General features: G+C 37.5%; 1 protein-coding gene across 3 annotated transcripts in view; it reads right to left on the reverse strand.

Annotated features, from left to right (window-relative positions):
• Window positions 1-11,568, reverse strand: part of LOC107654048 (APOBEC1 complementation factor-like) — a 14,800-nt gene extending 3,232 nt beyond the window's left edge. The window contains exons 1-11 of one of the 3 annotated variants that reach the window (XM_016440943.1): window positions 11,481-11,568; window positions 8,328-8,471; window positions 7,362-7,496; window positions 7,042-7,172; window positions 6,719-6,957; window positions 6,290-6,454; window positions 5,759-5,856; window positions 5,397-5,676; window positions 4,104-4,297; window positions 3,867-4,003; window positions 887-1,029 (exon numbers count right to left, since the gene is read on the reverse strand). In XM_016440943.1, coding sequence (XP_016296429.1) covers window positions 887-1,029; window positions 3,867-4,003; window positions 4,104-4,297; window positions 5,397-5,676; window positions 5,759-5,856; window positions 6,290-6,454; window positions 6,719-6,957; window positions 7,042-7,172; window positions 7,362-7,496; window positions 8,328-8,426 — 1,621 coding nt within the window. In that variant the 5' untranslated portion in view covers window positions 8,427-8,471; window positions 11,481-11,568. Of the gene's footprint in view, window positions 1-877; window positions 1,030-3,866; window positions 4,004-4,103; window positions 4,322-5,396; window positions 5,677-5,758; window positions 5,857-6,289; window positions 6,455-6,718; window positions 6,958-7,041; window positions 7,173-7,361; window positions 7,497-8,327; window positions 8,472-11,480 lie in introns of all 3 variants that reach the window. The other 2 variants (XM_016440941.1, XM_016440944.1) reach the window with 2 other exon arrangements.
• Window positions 11,569-12,755: the final 1,187 nt, after the last annotated feature.

The following is a 12,755-nucleotide window of genomic DNA, read 5'->3' on the forward strand; positions in this document are numbered from 1 at the left end:
ACTTCAACCCAAATATTCAGATGTGTGCAGCACATTTTATGGAGGACCGTTTCCTGATCCTGGTAGAGTACTACAATGCCGGCTGTTCTGACACATAGACTGTAAGTATGCTTTTTATATTTAAAGAGTTTTTATATTTTATATTTTTTATATTTTATATTTTTTTTTTGGGAAGTGTAGTTTTTGGGCAGTGTAGAGTAGGGTTTGTAGTTTGTCATTTCTCCAATCACAAATGACCAAATAATGTTCTTTTTAGCAACATCATATGACCCCTTTAAGTTGATTTTTCTGAGCCCATTAGCAGATTTGTTCTAGTTTTAATCATAAACTCACAAAATTTGGATCGGTTTTGTTAGTAAATCTTGATTTAAGAATCTTTAGACATTTGCACTGGAAACTAAATACTTTTTTGCAGTGTGGTTATAAAATGTATGAAAAAGTAATGGAGATCTATTGGAAGTTGTATTTTCAAACTTTGAAGTGTTGCTATGCTAATACAAGACATTTACATTAAGCTTTTCATTTAATTTATTCCTTGCATTTTCTTTATGTGGTTTTAAAAGTTCTTAAAAATTCTTACATTTGCCTTCATAAAACCTGCAGAAGCCCTGAGATATGGCATTAATATTTACATTTAAATACATGTGTATTATTTAACTAAATTAATATTATGTATCAGTTTTATTATAATTTACAATTATACTTATTATAATTTTATTAATAGTTCTGTTACTCATGAGTTTCAGGTTTAAAACAAATCTTTATGCCACAGTCATATTACAGGGTAGTTAATAGACTAAAATATTTGTCCTAGTATGTGTTTACTCCATAATAACAGAATTAAAATCACAGTGAAATAAGTAGCAGTCTTACAGACCTCACATACCTGGGAATGCAGCGGCGACGGCCGCAGCAGCGGAAGCGTCAGCGCCCTCTGTCTGGACACCAAGGATCTGCAGCGTGTGTTCGGCCGCATGCAGCTTCGCCTCATCCATTGATGCGCAGAGCTTGGCGGGGGTAAACGGATGTCTGATTGGACACACAGAGAACATCAGTGGTAAAATATTGTGTTAAAAAATGTATAGATTTCTAAAAATAGATTCATTTTTTTTTTTAAATGGAGATGAGGTGTGCTAGGTTTACATTCACAGAAGCTGGAAAGTGCTGTGTCTATCATGCATTGCTACATGTCGACTCTGACTGAAAAGTGTTATTTATTGCTGTGTCCCAAAACACTGTGAGCTGATTTGATGTCTGATGGCTACATTGGCACGTGTCTACACAGACACCGTGCTAACTAAGAAAGTAACCTTTTAAAGTAACAGATTTGATCTCTGACTATTATTGGTTATTCTTGTGTACTGCACGGACTGTATGCACGCCGACTGTCTACGTATTTCTACGTTCTAATAGCCTCATATTTCTAACAGCCTAACTGGCAATCACAACTACTTATACAGCTTATATATTATTAACTATAGCAGGGATATCAAACTCAGCTCCTCGAGGGCCACAGTCATACAGATTTTGTTCCAACCCTGCTCCAACACACATACCTCTAGTTTTCAAATATAAGCCTGAAGGATTTGATTAGCTGGATCAGGTGCGTTTATTTAAAGGGTTAGTTCACCCAAAAATGAAAAATTCTGTCATTAATCATGTTATTCCAAACCCGTAAGACCTTCGTTCATCTTCGGAACACAAATTAAGATATTTTTGATGGAATCTGAGAGCTCACTGACCCTCCATAGACAGCAAGGATATTACTACTATCAATGCACAGAAACATAGCAAGGACATCTGTAAAATAGTCCATGTGACATCAGGGGTTCAACGGTAATTTTATGAAGCTTCGATAATACTTTTTGTGCGTAAAGAAAACAATAATAACATATTTATTCAGCAAGTCTTCTCCCCGAGTTACCGTCTTCTGCCATTTTGGAGAGTACCCCAGAACGTAATCAACGTAAAGCATTGTTTACATTCAGCATGCGCGCGCTGTCTACTGAACGTAAACAACGCTGATTACATTGTTAATTTGTGTTCCGAAGATGAACGAAGGTCTTACGGGTTTGGAACAACATGAGGGTGAGTAATTAATGACAGAATTTTCTTTTTTTGGGTGAACTATCCCTTTAAGGTTGAAGCTATACTCTTGAGTTTGACACCCCTGAACTTCAGTAAAATATTCTAGTGTATCGTATTAAAATATAATGTGTTAGTAATAGATTCCGAAAGCTTTAAATGTAGATGGATGCCTTTAAAAGTAAATGCAGACCAATCGTGACATGCAAGAAGTTAGAAGAGAATGGTCATACTAACTGACCATTAAGTGCAATTTTCAGCCATTTTTATTTTTATATTTTGTTTCGTTTTTGGCATTTTTGCCTTTATTTAGATAGGACAGTGTAGTGACATTACATTTTTAATGTGGGAGAAAGAGGGGGGCGGGATCCACGAGCCAGGATTCGAACTTAGTACGCCCGCAGTGTAACAACGCTGTATGTCAGCATGCTGCCCACAAGGGTATTGGCGCTGACAGACATTTTTATTTTTTAGCTCAACTGGTGCAGAATGGAACACACAAGAATATATCTATGCTGCCTTCAGAAATTGATCAGATGAAGGTATCTCAGTATACAGAAAGTGACACTGTCATTCGATTTAGACATGTATTATTGCCTTCCTACTTTCAAATGCTGCCTTCGGAGGCAGCATTTTTCAGCTTTCAGACACAGCCATAATGTATAAGGATTGTAGAAAGCACATCAGTATGAAAACAAAGCCAAAAGCCAAACATTTTAAGGTAATTTAGAAATCCCAGCCTGGACATGCCCGAGAAAAGGAGGACACCCTGATCTAGGTAAGTGATTCCCAACCACATTCCTGGAGTACTTCCATCACTGCAGATTCTGAATGTCTCCTTAATTATCAGCTCATTTGTAGAGACGTGAAATGGGAGTGTCTAACAAATGAAACATGCAAACTTTGCAGTGTTTAGGGTTAATCCAGGAATGTGGTTGGGAATGACTGATCTACACTGTAAAAAATGACCGTGAATTTAACGGTAAAAGACTGTAAAAATGCTACAGTAAAAACCTGTTAAATGGTTAACGGTAAGTTCCCCTACTATATACGGTGAAAAACTGTATTGGACATTACATGTAATTTTACGGTAGTATACCGTTTTTGGAAGTGAAAAAGAACGTAAAATTTACAGTGAATAACCGTAAATTGACATTCCCAGAATTCCCTGCGTTACATTTCAAATTAGATGTTTTTTTGTTGAAATAACTATGTTTCCGCTTAGTTTTTTCTTATCAGTTTTGTATATTAGGGTTGTGTATTACACCTAATGTTGTTAAATGAATGTTTATTGCATTATTTCTGTTTCATGTGTGTTACCATGATGGTGTTTAGTGTTTGTGTGAATGACACTGTGCACCTTCTATATATATTATTATTTAAAAGCTGCTTGTGATGAGCTTTGGTTCATCATGTGACTTTCTCATCACCACCTGCATCTTGGTGGTTATCAGTGTATTACAAAGGTACAAAACAGATTTCAGTACTTCAATAGGTTGGTATATTAACATTACATTAGTATATAAACAACCAGTTAATGAAATTAGTTATTTACGGTATTTAGCTGTAAATTTAAGTTAAAACCGTAAAACCTAAAACGTTGCTACCGTATTTTATACTGTAAAATTCCGTTAACCACAGCTGCCGTTTTTTTTACCGTAAATTTTACGGAATTTTTTTTTTACAGTGTAGGCAGCTCACTAGGTTTTATGACACAGTTAATGCGAGTGTTCTTGCTTTGTGATGATGTGTGTATCGTTGAGGTAGAAGTTGTAGCATACATATTTGGATATTGAGTAGCCAGAGCAGGGATGGTGACTTTGTAAAGGAACAGTTGCCTCTGATCTGGTCCAATAGCAGAGTGAAGCTGGTAAACCGGTTGTCCCCAGTTATTCTTTTGGCAAATATCCTCCAAGATCTGCGAAAACAGGCAAAATCGTCCTTGGAAAAATGTTCCTTTGAAAAATTCCTCCTTTTAAAATCCACGAGTGATCTTTTCAGTGAGGGTATGAGTGTACCTCTGGGGCGTGTTTGATGCCTTGGGGCTTCAGAGTGACTGGGTTCATGGGTGTGAGCTCCATGCCAGGAAGAAGGTCATAGAGTTTGTCGTCGGGGCGTTTGTCTGTCTTGAGTTGGTACGTGGCACAGCCACGACCCATGCCTGCATAGGCGAGGTATCCTCGCCCGCCCAAACCACGTACGCCCGCTGCCCCTACAGGTACATTCATGTAAATTTCTAGGAATGCAAGAAGGCATTAAGTCGAATCAAATCACCAGAAATCACCTGGGTTTCAATCAAGATTTAGAGAAACTGATCATCATGTAGATATATTCCAAGCCAGCACATTACAGATGCTGCATCTCTGATTCATGCAAGATCATTTCTTTTATATATTTGATATACTTGATTTTTGGACCCCATCAGAATAATATATTATTGTTACTGGACTGTAATATGCAGGCATGGATAACAAATTCAAATGCTAGATAGGACACGCAAACTATCAAGAACAATATAGAAAAATACATTGTGTTTAAGGTTATGCAAATGAAGAACTTTACATAAGTAATTTGCCCAGTCTATTTAAAGTCAACATGAAATAAAAATGAACTCAATTTACTTAATTGTGCCTAATTGTGCACCATTCATCAGTGCATGTTATTCCAAAATTATTTTGTATTATTTGTTTTAAATACAATAATTCACTCCGAAACAATGTTCCTTTTCATCTAACATCACAAACCCCCCTTTAAATTAATTTCAGCCACCTGGCCTCTTTTTTTTATAGATTTATTTGAGGTATTTTCACCTTTATTAGATAGGACAGATCAGAACTGAGAGTAAGCTGGAAGAGAGATAGGAGGCTGATCCCGCCCCTTTGAGTCAGGATTTAAACTCAGGACGCCCGTAGGCCAATGGCGTTGTATGTCGGCGTGCTGCCCACAAGGCTATTGTGCCGACCTGCCTTCTTTTTTATATGTAACACCCACTTTTTGATTTTAACCAAACAGTTAATGTCTTTTTTTCACAGAATTGTCACATTATGAATGTAAATATGTGAAAAGTGTTTCATGTTGACTTTAATAATTGTAGACTGGCCTAGTCTGTATTCATTTTTTTACTTATGTAGTGTATACTTAATTATATGAAGTGGATCTTTTGGTCATCAATAATCAGAGCAATTTCATATTTTCAGTAAGAACGGCTACATTTTTAGTAGATACTTCACAAGCTTGATTGAGATTTCTTTGGAGATGATTGTCACACCTTTAAATATAAATTTCTGGAACAAGAGAATCAGATTACCCACCTCTCACAGAGGGGGAGCGCACCAGCCCCCTGGTACTTATGTGCCCTTTGGTACTGGGGAAGCGGAACTGATTAGGGATGGCTGCGTATGCATGGGGGGCGTAGAATATTGGTGCTCCTAGGTAGGCTGCTGAGGGGTCGTACATCTGGCCTACGGTGTAAGCATAGTCTTCTTGGAGCAGAGTCCCGCCACGACCCCCTGTGCCTCGGGTATACCGAACATAACTGTCCTTATCCACAGGCTTGGCTAGTGTGACCTCAATGGGAGATCCATCAATGACCTGGAGGAAAATCAGAGTTTTTTATACAGCATTATTTCATGATGATTCAAGTGAGTTTCAATTAGGTTGTGTGCCGCCTTACCTTTCCATTCAGTGCGTTCATGGCATTGATGGCATCCTCTCTTTGAGAGAAATGAACAAAAGCGTAATCTCGGATCTTCTTCACCCTTTCAACAGCACCTGTAGATTAGCAAACACTGTTTTATAGGATTTGATTGAATTATTTACAATGAAATTATTTACTTGAGAGTTCAGACCGAGAAACATAATATTTTTTTGTCCATACTGTGAAAGTCAATGGGGTCCAATGTTGTTTAAACACGTTTTTCTTTTTTCAAAATATCGGCTTTGGTGTACCTCATAAGAAAGCAAGCCAGATTTGGATCCCTATAAGTAAACTTTGGTGCATAACCCATCCAGACTTTTTCTGTTTTATGAACATGAATGATACCTCTAATTATGCGGCTTGTTATGCAATTACTTTTCTAAGTGCTCATGTTTACGATTTTCACCTGGCATATGATAGAAAGAGTGAAAAAAAGACTTGCACTGAAGGAGTGACCTGAGGCATATCCAGAGACCAGAATATTAAAGAGACTTTTTGTTAGCTCACCAGGTTTGATGCTGTTAAACTCTTTCTCTATGGTCTCCTCTGTGGTGGGCAACATCAGATTACGAACATAGAGGATCTTCACTGTGGCCATGGTGTCCTCATCTACCTCTACTTCAGGTTCAGCCCAGTCGACTGCAATAGGATGACCCCACAGCTGAATCCTCCCTGGGAAGAGATAGAGAAAACCATGTCAGCGGCTCATCTTTTATCTCTCGCTCATCTTCTTTGGGCAATGAACTAAGTATCTTTGGACTCAACATGAGTTCAACATGTAGGAAATCATTAAAATCTTGTCTGGCTCCGGAAACTGATGATTGCTTTCAAAAACGTCTGTACATTTGAAGCAGAAGTGTGAGCGGTTTTAGATAAGACAATTGGTATAATATATAATGTGATGTAGCTTAAATTATTCGTTGTATCGGGTGTTACCTGGCAGCAGTTTCCTCCTGGCCATGGCGGCAGCTCTATGGCTCTCATACTCGACAAATGCAAAACCTCGGTTCTTGGTCTTGTCAGCAGCACTTGGATAAACAATGACATCCATGACACCATCCGTCACCTTCTTCATCTCCGCCAGGATCTCTTCTCTCTTTTTGGTCTTTGGAATACCGCCCACAAATAGACGACAGTTGTCTACACTTGCACACACACCAAGAAGTCTTCCATTCCTGTGTGAAGATATGCAAGAATTTTCCATCAGTTTTTTTGGTTATGCTTTGTCTACAAGATGCCTAGTTTAAACAATGACTTACCGGATTTCATAGTTGTTGAGCTGTTTCATGGCATTCTTAGCTTCTTGTTTTGTGTAGAAGGTAACAAATGCATAGCCTCGATTGTTGCCGTTGAAGTCCATCATCATCCGTACTTCATAAATTTTGCCAAACTGCAAAGACAGGTAAGTGTAACAGTTTTAAGGCTACACCACATTGAAATATCGATGGAAGCCTGTTTATACCCCAGAGTAAAAATACTCTGGAATAAGTTCTGAAATATCAAAGCAAATACATTGCTTAATTGTTAAATTCATTATTCATTTATTTGAAATGATTACAGTTTACCACTTTCCCCTTACTTTTTCACAGAGCGGCACCAGTTCATCCTCAAAGAGGTCTCGAGGAAGCTTTCCCACAAAAATCTCACTGCCTCTCTCTGGAGGTGGGCCTTCCCAGCCAGGAGGTGGACCACCATATCTCCTCTGGCCGTTTTCCTAAGGAGAAAACATCTGTGATGACTCTCTAATATATCACAAATTAACATGCACATTGAGATGTGGACTAAGTAAAACCATAAATGCATATGCTACTACTATACAGTAGACCTCAAGAATGGACAAGTCATTGTACTGATCCATAGACATATGCTGCTTTTTTCATAGATGGAAAGGTAGGAGTTTTTCCATTTTCACCACATGATGGTGCCACTATATTACATACTAAAAACTGCTGAAGACAACCACACGGATATATCTCCAGTAATGAAAACATCAAAGAAATGGATCTTATGGACCAGCAACACCGAATTTCTGTCTCAAGTAAGAGTCGAATTAAGCAAGTGTTCCTATTCCATAATCCCACTGTGGCACCTGTCCTGTTACCTGAGGCTGTCACCATATCTCCTATGGCCGTTTTCCTAAGGAGAAAACATCTGTGATGACTCTCTAATATATCACAAATTAACATGCACATTGAGATGTGGACTAAGTAAAACCATAAATGCATATGCTACTACTATACAGTAGACCTCAAGAATGGACAAGTCATTGTACTGATCCATAGACATATGCTGCTTTTTTCATAGATGGAAAGGTAGGAGTTTTTCCATTTTCACCACATGATGGTGCCACTATATTACATACTAAAAACTGCTGAAGACAACCACACGGATATATCTCCAGTAATGAAAACATCAAAGAAATGGATCTTATGGACCAGCAACACCGAATTTCTGTCTCAAGTAAGAGTCGAATTAAGCAAGTGTTCCTATTCCATAATCCCACTGTGGCACCTGTCCTGTTACCTGAGGCTGTGGTAACTATTACCTGGTGTATGTGATATTCTGTGCGCTGGATCAGAGCGCGCAGCGCAGTCTCTTTCTGCAAGCCAGTCAGTCCATCCCCGCATTTTTGATTGGTTTCCATTGTGAGTGATTATCAGCAATAAATCAGCAAAATTAGGGGAGCTCACTGAAATTAAATCAAAGTTCAAACACACATAAATGACAGGGCAAGATAGTATACTCCTGCTTTAAATCTGAACATGATAAGAAGCCAAGACATGTTTCTCACGGACAGGTTCAAAGATAAGAAATTCATATGTCCTAACCATGCTCTTTTGAACAACACTAATCCATTAGAAAAGAGCCATTTTGTTCCTTTATACATAAGAGAACACTTTTATCAGAAAGATCTAATCCTAGAGGAGGAGAAACGTGATTATTTGGTCTTAATGTAAGCATCTGTCATCTTAATTTAATCTGTGTCTCTGATCAAAGTCTGTTTGAACTGTATGAAGAAAGCTTTGGGTATATATTGGCTTTTTATCTGCTGGACAGTGTTGGCAAAAAAAGTGGGGGAAAAAACATTTTCCTCACCTTCAGGTCAAGGACCGTGGTGTAATTATTAACTGAAGAGAGCAAATCAAAACAGCAGATAATCATTGAGTCACATATGTTTCAACAGGAAGACATCTGTGTCCCTCCCTTATTTCACACCTTGTTTCAGGTTGTTTCAATCATAATATAGAAAATATAAAAGCATAATTCTATTATTATATCAGAAGATTGCTCTATGAATAGCTCAGAGCTCAGGAGACTGAAGTGATTGTTCACACAAAAAATGTAGATTGTGTCATCATTTACTCGGGTCGTTCCAAACGTGTATGACCTTTTTTTCTTCAGTGGAACACAAAATATGTGTATAACTCTTTTTGTACAATGAAATACAATGAAAGCTGGGTCCAAAACATCTCTGAACACCATTGACTTTCACTGCATAGACATAAAACCAGACCATATATATATATACAGTATATATATTATACTCTCTTAGAAGACAAAATAATGTCTTCTTTTTCAAACTGTCCCTTTTTAGGAGATTTCTTTGGAGAAATAAAATTACTAGACTATAAAACTAAGTAATGAATGTAAATAGCAGCTCTGATAATTTTTTAAATTTGTTTATAGTAAATTCACATTAAAATCTATGACTTTGTAGACTGAGCAAATCCTAGCACAGTTTAAGACGTTGAGATCCCTTTGGAGACTCGTTGGAGAAACAAGATTGCTATGTCTGTTTCTGAGGAGAAAAATTGAGCAAGCAGGAGTCTGAAGCAAAAAGTAAGAAAAAGTCCCCATTTACCTCAATCTAATAATAACAAGATCTCCCTTGTGATTGTTCTTTTTTTTTTTTAGATGAAAGTGCTATCAAGCATGATTGAATCGCATGGCTGTGAGTCTTTAAAATCATCAGTGTAGTTTCTATTTGTCTTTTTCAGCTTCACTTGATCAAATAGAGATGCTGAAGACAACAAAGGAGTGTGAGTACAAAATAGGGGTCAAAGGTGATAAGACTGCTAGTCATTTTCAAAAGCTCGTCAGTATCTGCGTGTAATCATGACAGCAATGATGATACCATGGTACAATGATCATTGTCTCTAAGCGGCTCAAAAAAGACGAACACAAGCTGGCCTTTATTTGGTGCATATATATATATATATATATATATATATATCAACTAGAATAAAAATAAAAATATACAAAGAAAATTCTAATAGTATATCAATAAGCTTTAATGATATCTTATGTACAGTATAAGGTAAGTAAGGTCATTTTACATGGAAAAAAATATTTTATCAACAAAGTGTTTTTTTTTTTCTAAGTTTTATCTTGCCTAGTGCATCGAGTAAGCGACTACTGCCATTGGCGCCCCCTTAAAAAAAGGTGCACGATGCCCCTGGGAGTCTGTGCGCTCTTTTGAATTTTCTGTAGTTTTCTTTTCATTAATTGTATAATGCATCTCAACAGCAATGACAGCGCTAATGTGTTCGCCTCTGCAAATTCAATAGCTTGTGCAAAGCACAGAGAGTTTATCTAGACTGAAAGGACTCGTCACAGATGACTCACCGAGCAAGATGCTATTACTGCACACTTTTGCAGTTGGCAAATGCGGCCTTTTATTCAATCCATACAGTGCATGAGACCAAAACGCTTTAGGAAGGGTCACAAATGACGATTTTCTTGAAGCTCAAACGTCAGGGATTTACGAGAGATGGCCGAACATTAGGAATCCATTAAAGAGAGCGTTTTAAGACAGTGCGGAAAGGTTTCCATTAGTCTGCAGTCCATCCACTGCTCTCTTCTGGAGAGCCTGGTTACCGTTTGCATAAACAAGATAACTAGATGTGCGCTTATCGTGCCTTGATCTCTGGCTGCTTTTCAGCCCATGTTGACTGAAGCTAAATACACATGTTCTGAAGGCCATTGTGCTGGACTGAAATGGCAGCACAAGTGTAGGGAATATAATATTTGTAATTGCAATTCAATTGCATATTACATTTGCTGCCTGCCTCTGTATTTAAGACCATTAATCAAAAACAATATCATATGCACTGTACCCCCCACCCCAATCACACATGTACACAGCGTTGCTACTGTTAAAAACCATCTGTGAGGTTCAGTATGCCGTGTTTAACAAATACCGTATGTTGGAGAAGTGCCATATGTTGAAGCATTTTAATAACAGCAGTGTGATTAGCTCTGGGTTTATGTTACAGCTGACCTTCTTACAACTATACTGAAATTCACATGTGCATATTAAAATATAAAATGTGATGAGTGGCTCGTTTCTGCATTATAAACACTGATGAACACTATCACAATAGAGTTTGTGCTGTTGAATTTTAAAATCGAAATATCTTTGCTTAAAATAAGCTAAAATAATTAGTTAAATTAATGTGTGTTACACACTGATGACCCCTTCTGTATTGTATCTTACCTAGACAGTGTCTTCACAATCATATTGAACAGTCTTAATGCAATATTAGTAATTGTACTGCACAATTAAAAGCATTAAATGCAGGCAACAGAGCTGTATGGATGAGCACAGCGTTTTTTAAACACTGCCACTGCCTTTATCTTGCCACTACCTGACAAGGCTCCTTATGTCACATAATTTGGAATTTAAGAAGCAACTTACCTGAGCAATTTCAGAGATCACCACCCGGAAGACTCAGACCCTCATTCTGCTGAATTTGGCAACGTGTCACTTGGGTGATTCTGTAATCACATCATATCAAACTCCAAAGGTTCACTGTCCTGGGGCTGCTTTACAAGCTGGCGTGGTTAAACGTTAACCAGCTCTATCTCTGCCTCTCGCTGTAGGCCAGCCCTTTGACCAGGAACAGTGATCACTCCTGAGCCAGGGATCATGCTGCAGAAGTACTGCTCTTTTTTGTCACAAATATTAATCGATTATTTTTCAGATCTCTTGTTTTCAGCCAAGGCCAAAGTGAATTAAAGTTTCAGATACAGGCCAAACAAATGCACAAATAAACTTTAAATTAACATATTCGCTTGAATTTAAGGGGCCTGAGATTAAATTGTATTGGTGGGCCCCAGCAGTTCAGCTGTATGTAGACATGTTTTGGGTCCCCCTCATCACAGGGCCCAGGACACAGTTTTAAGTTGTCCTTACCGACGACATTCCTTTTTTTTTTTTTTTATGAACTTCAACACAATAACAATCAAACAACACTCCTTCATGGGTACATACATAAATATTTTCCCCAAAGTATAACATAAAAAGTAAAAGAAATTTCAGTCTGGTCAACTGGTTACGATATAAGCAAATATTTGTAAGCATGTATACTTGAATATTTGTGGTCATACATTCATAAACATAATACTCATTTCCTTAGGCTTACTATCAAGCAGCCATTGATCCTAATTACATACATTTACATTAATGAATATACATATTTCACTTTGGCATTTATCTGTCTTCTCTCTGTTTTGATAAATAGATTGTCCATTTTCCCCAGTGTTTCTTAAAAGTCTCTTCTTGCAGTCTCAACCTGAATGTCAGTCTTTCCATCTTGTAAATTTCTGTAACTATTTGTTCCCACTGAGTTCTTGTCGGGGGAGGCTGCTGGAGCCATAGTCGAGTAATCACTTTTTTTGACAACATCCCTGATGTTTTTTATTTGTAAGGAAACATTTAATGATTAAATACACCATAAGTTGCTATCATCTCTTTAAGGGATTTTATACAGATGGTTCTGTATGACGGGGCCATGAGAGGGTGCTAGAGGGTCCATGGAACATTTGTTTGACAAAATGCATATACTAGTCATTATATGTAAAGACGTTTATAATGTTACAAAATACTTTTTATTTTAAATAAATGTTGTCTTTTTGAACTTCCTATTCATCAAAAAAAAAAAAAAAAAATTTCCACAAAAATATCAAAGGG

The sequence above is a fragment of the Sinocyclocheilus anshuiensis genome, unplaced genomic scaffold (genome assembly GCF_001515605.1).
Source record: "Sinocyclocheilus anshuiensis isolate Anshui unplaced genomic scaffold, SAMN03320099.WGS_v1.1 scaffold454, whole genome shotgun sequence".
Classification (NCBI taxonomy): Eukaryota; Metazoa; Chordata; class Actinopteri; order Cypriniformes; family Cyprinidae; genus Sinocyclocheilus; species Sinocyclocheilus anshuiensis.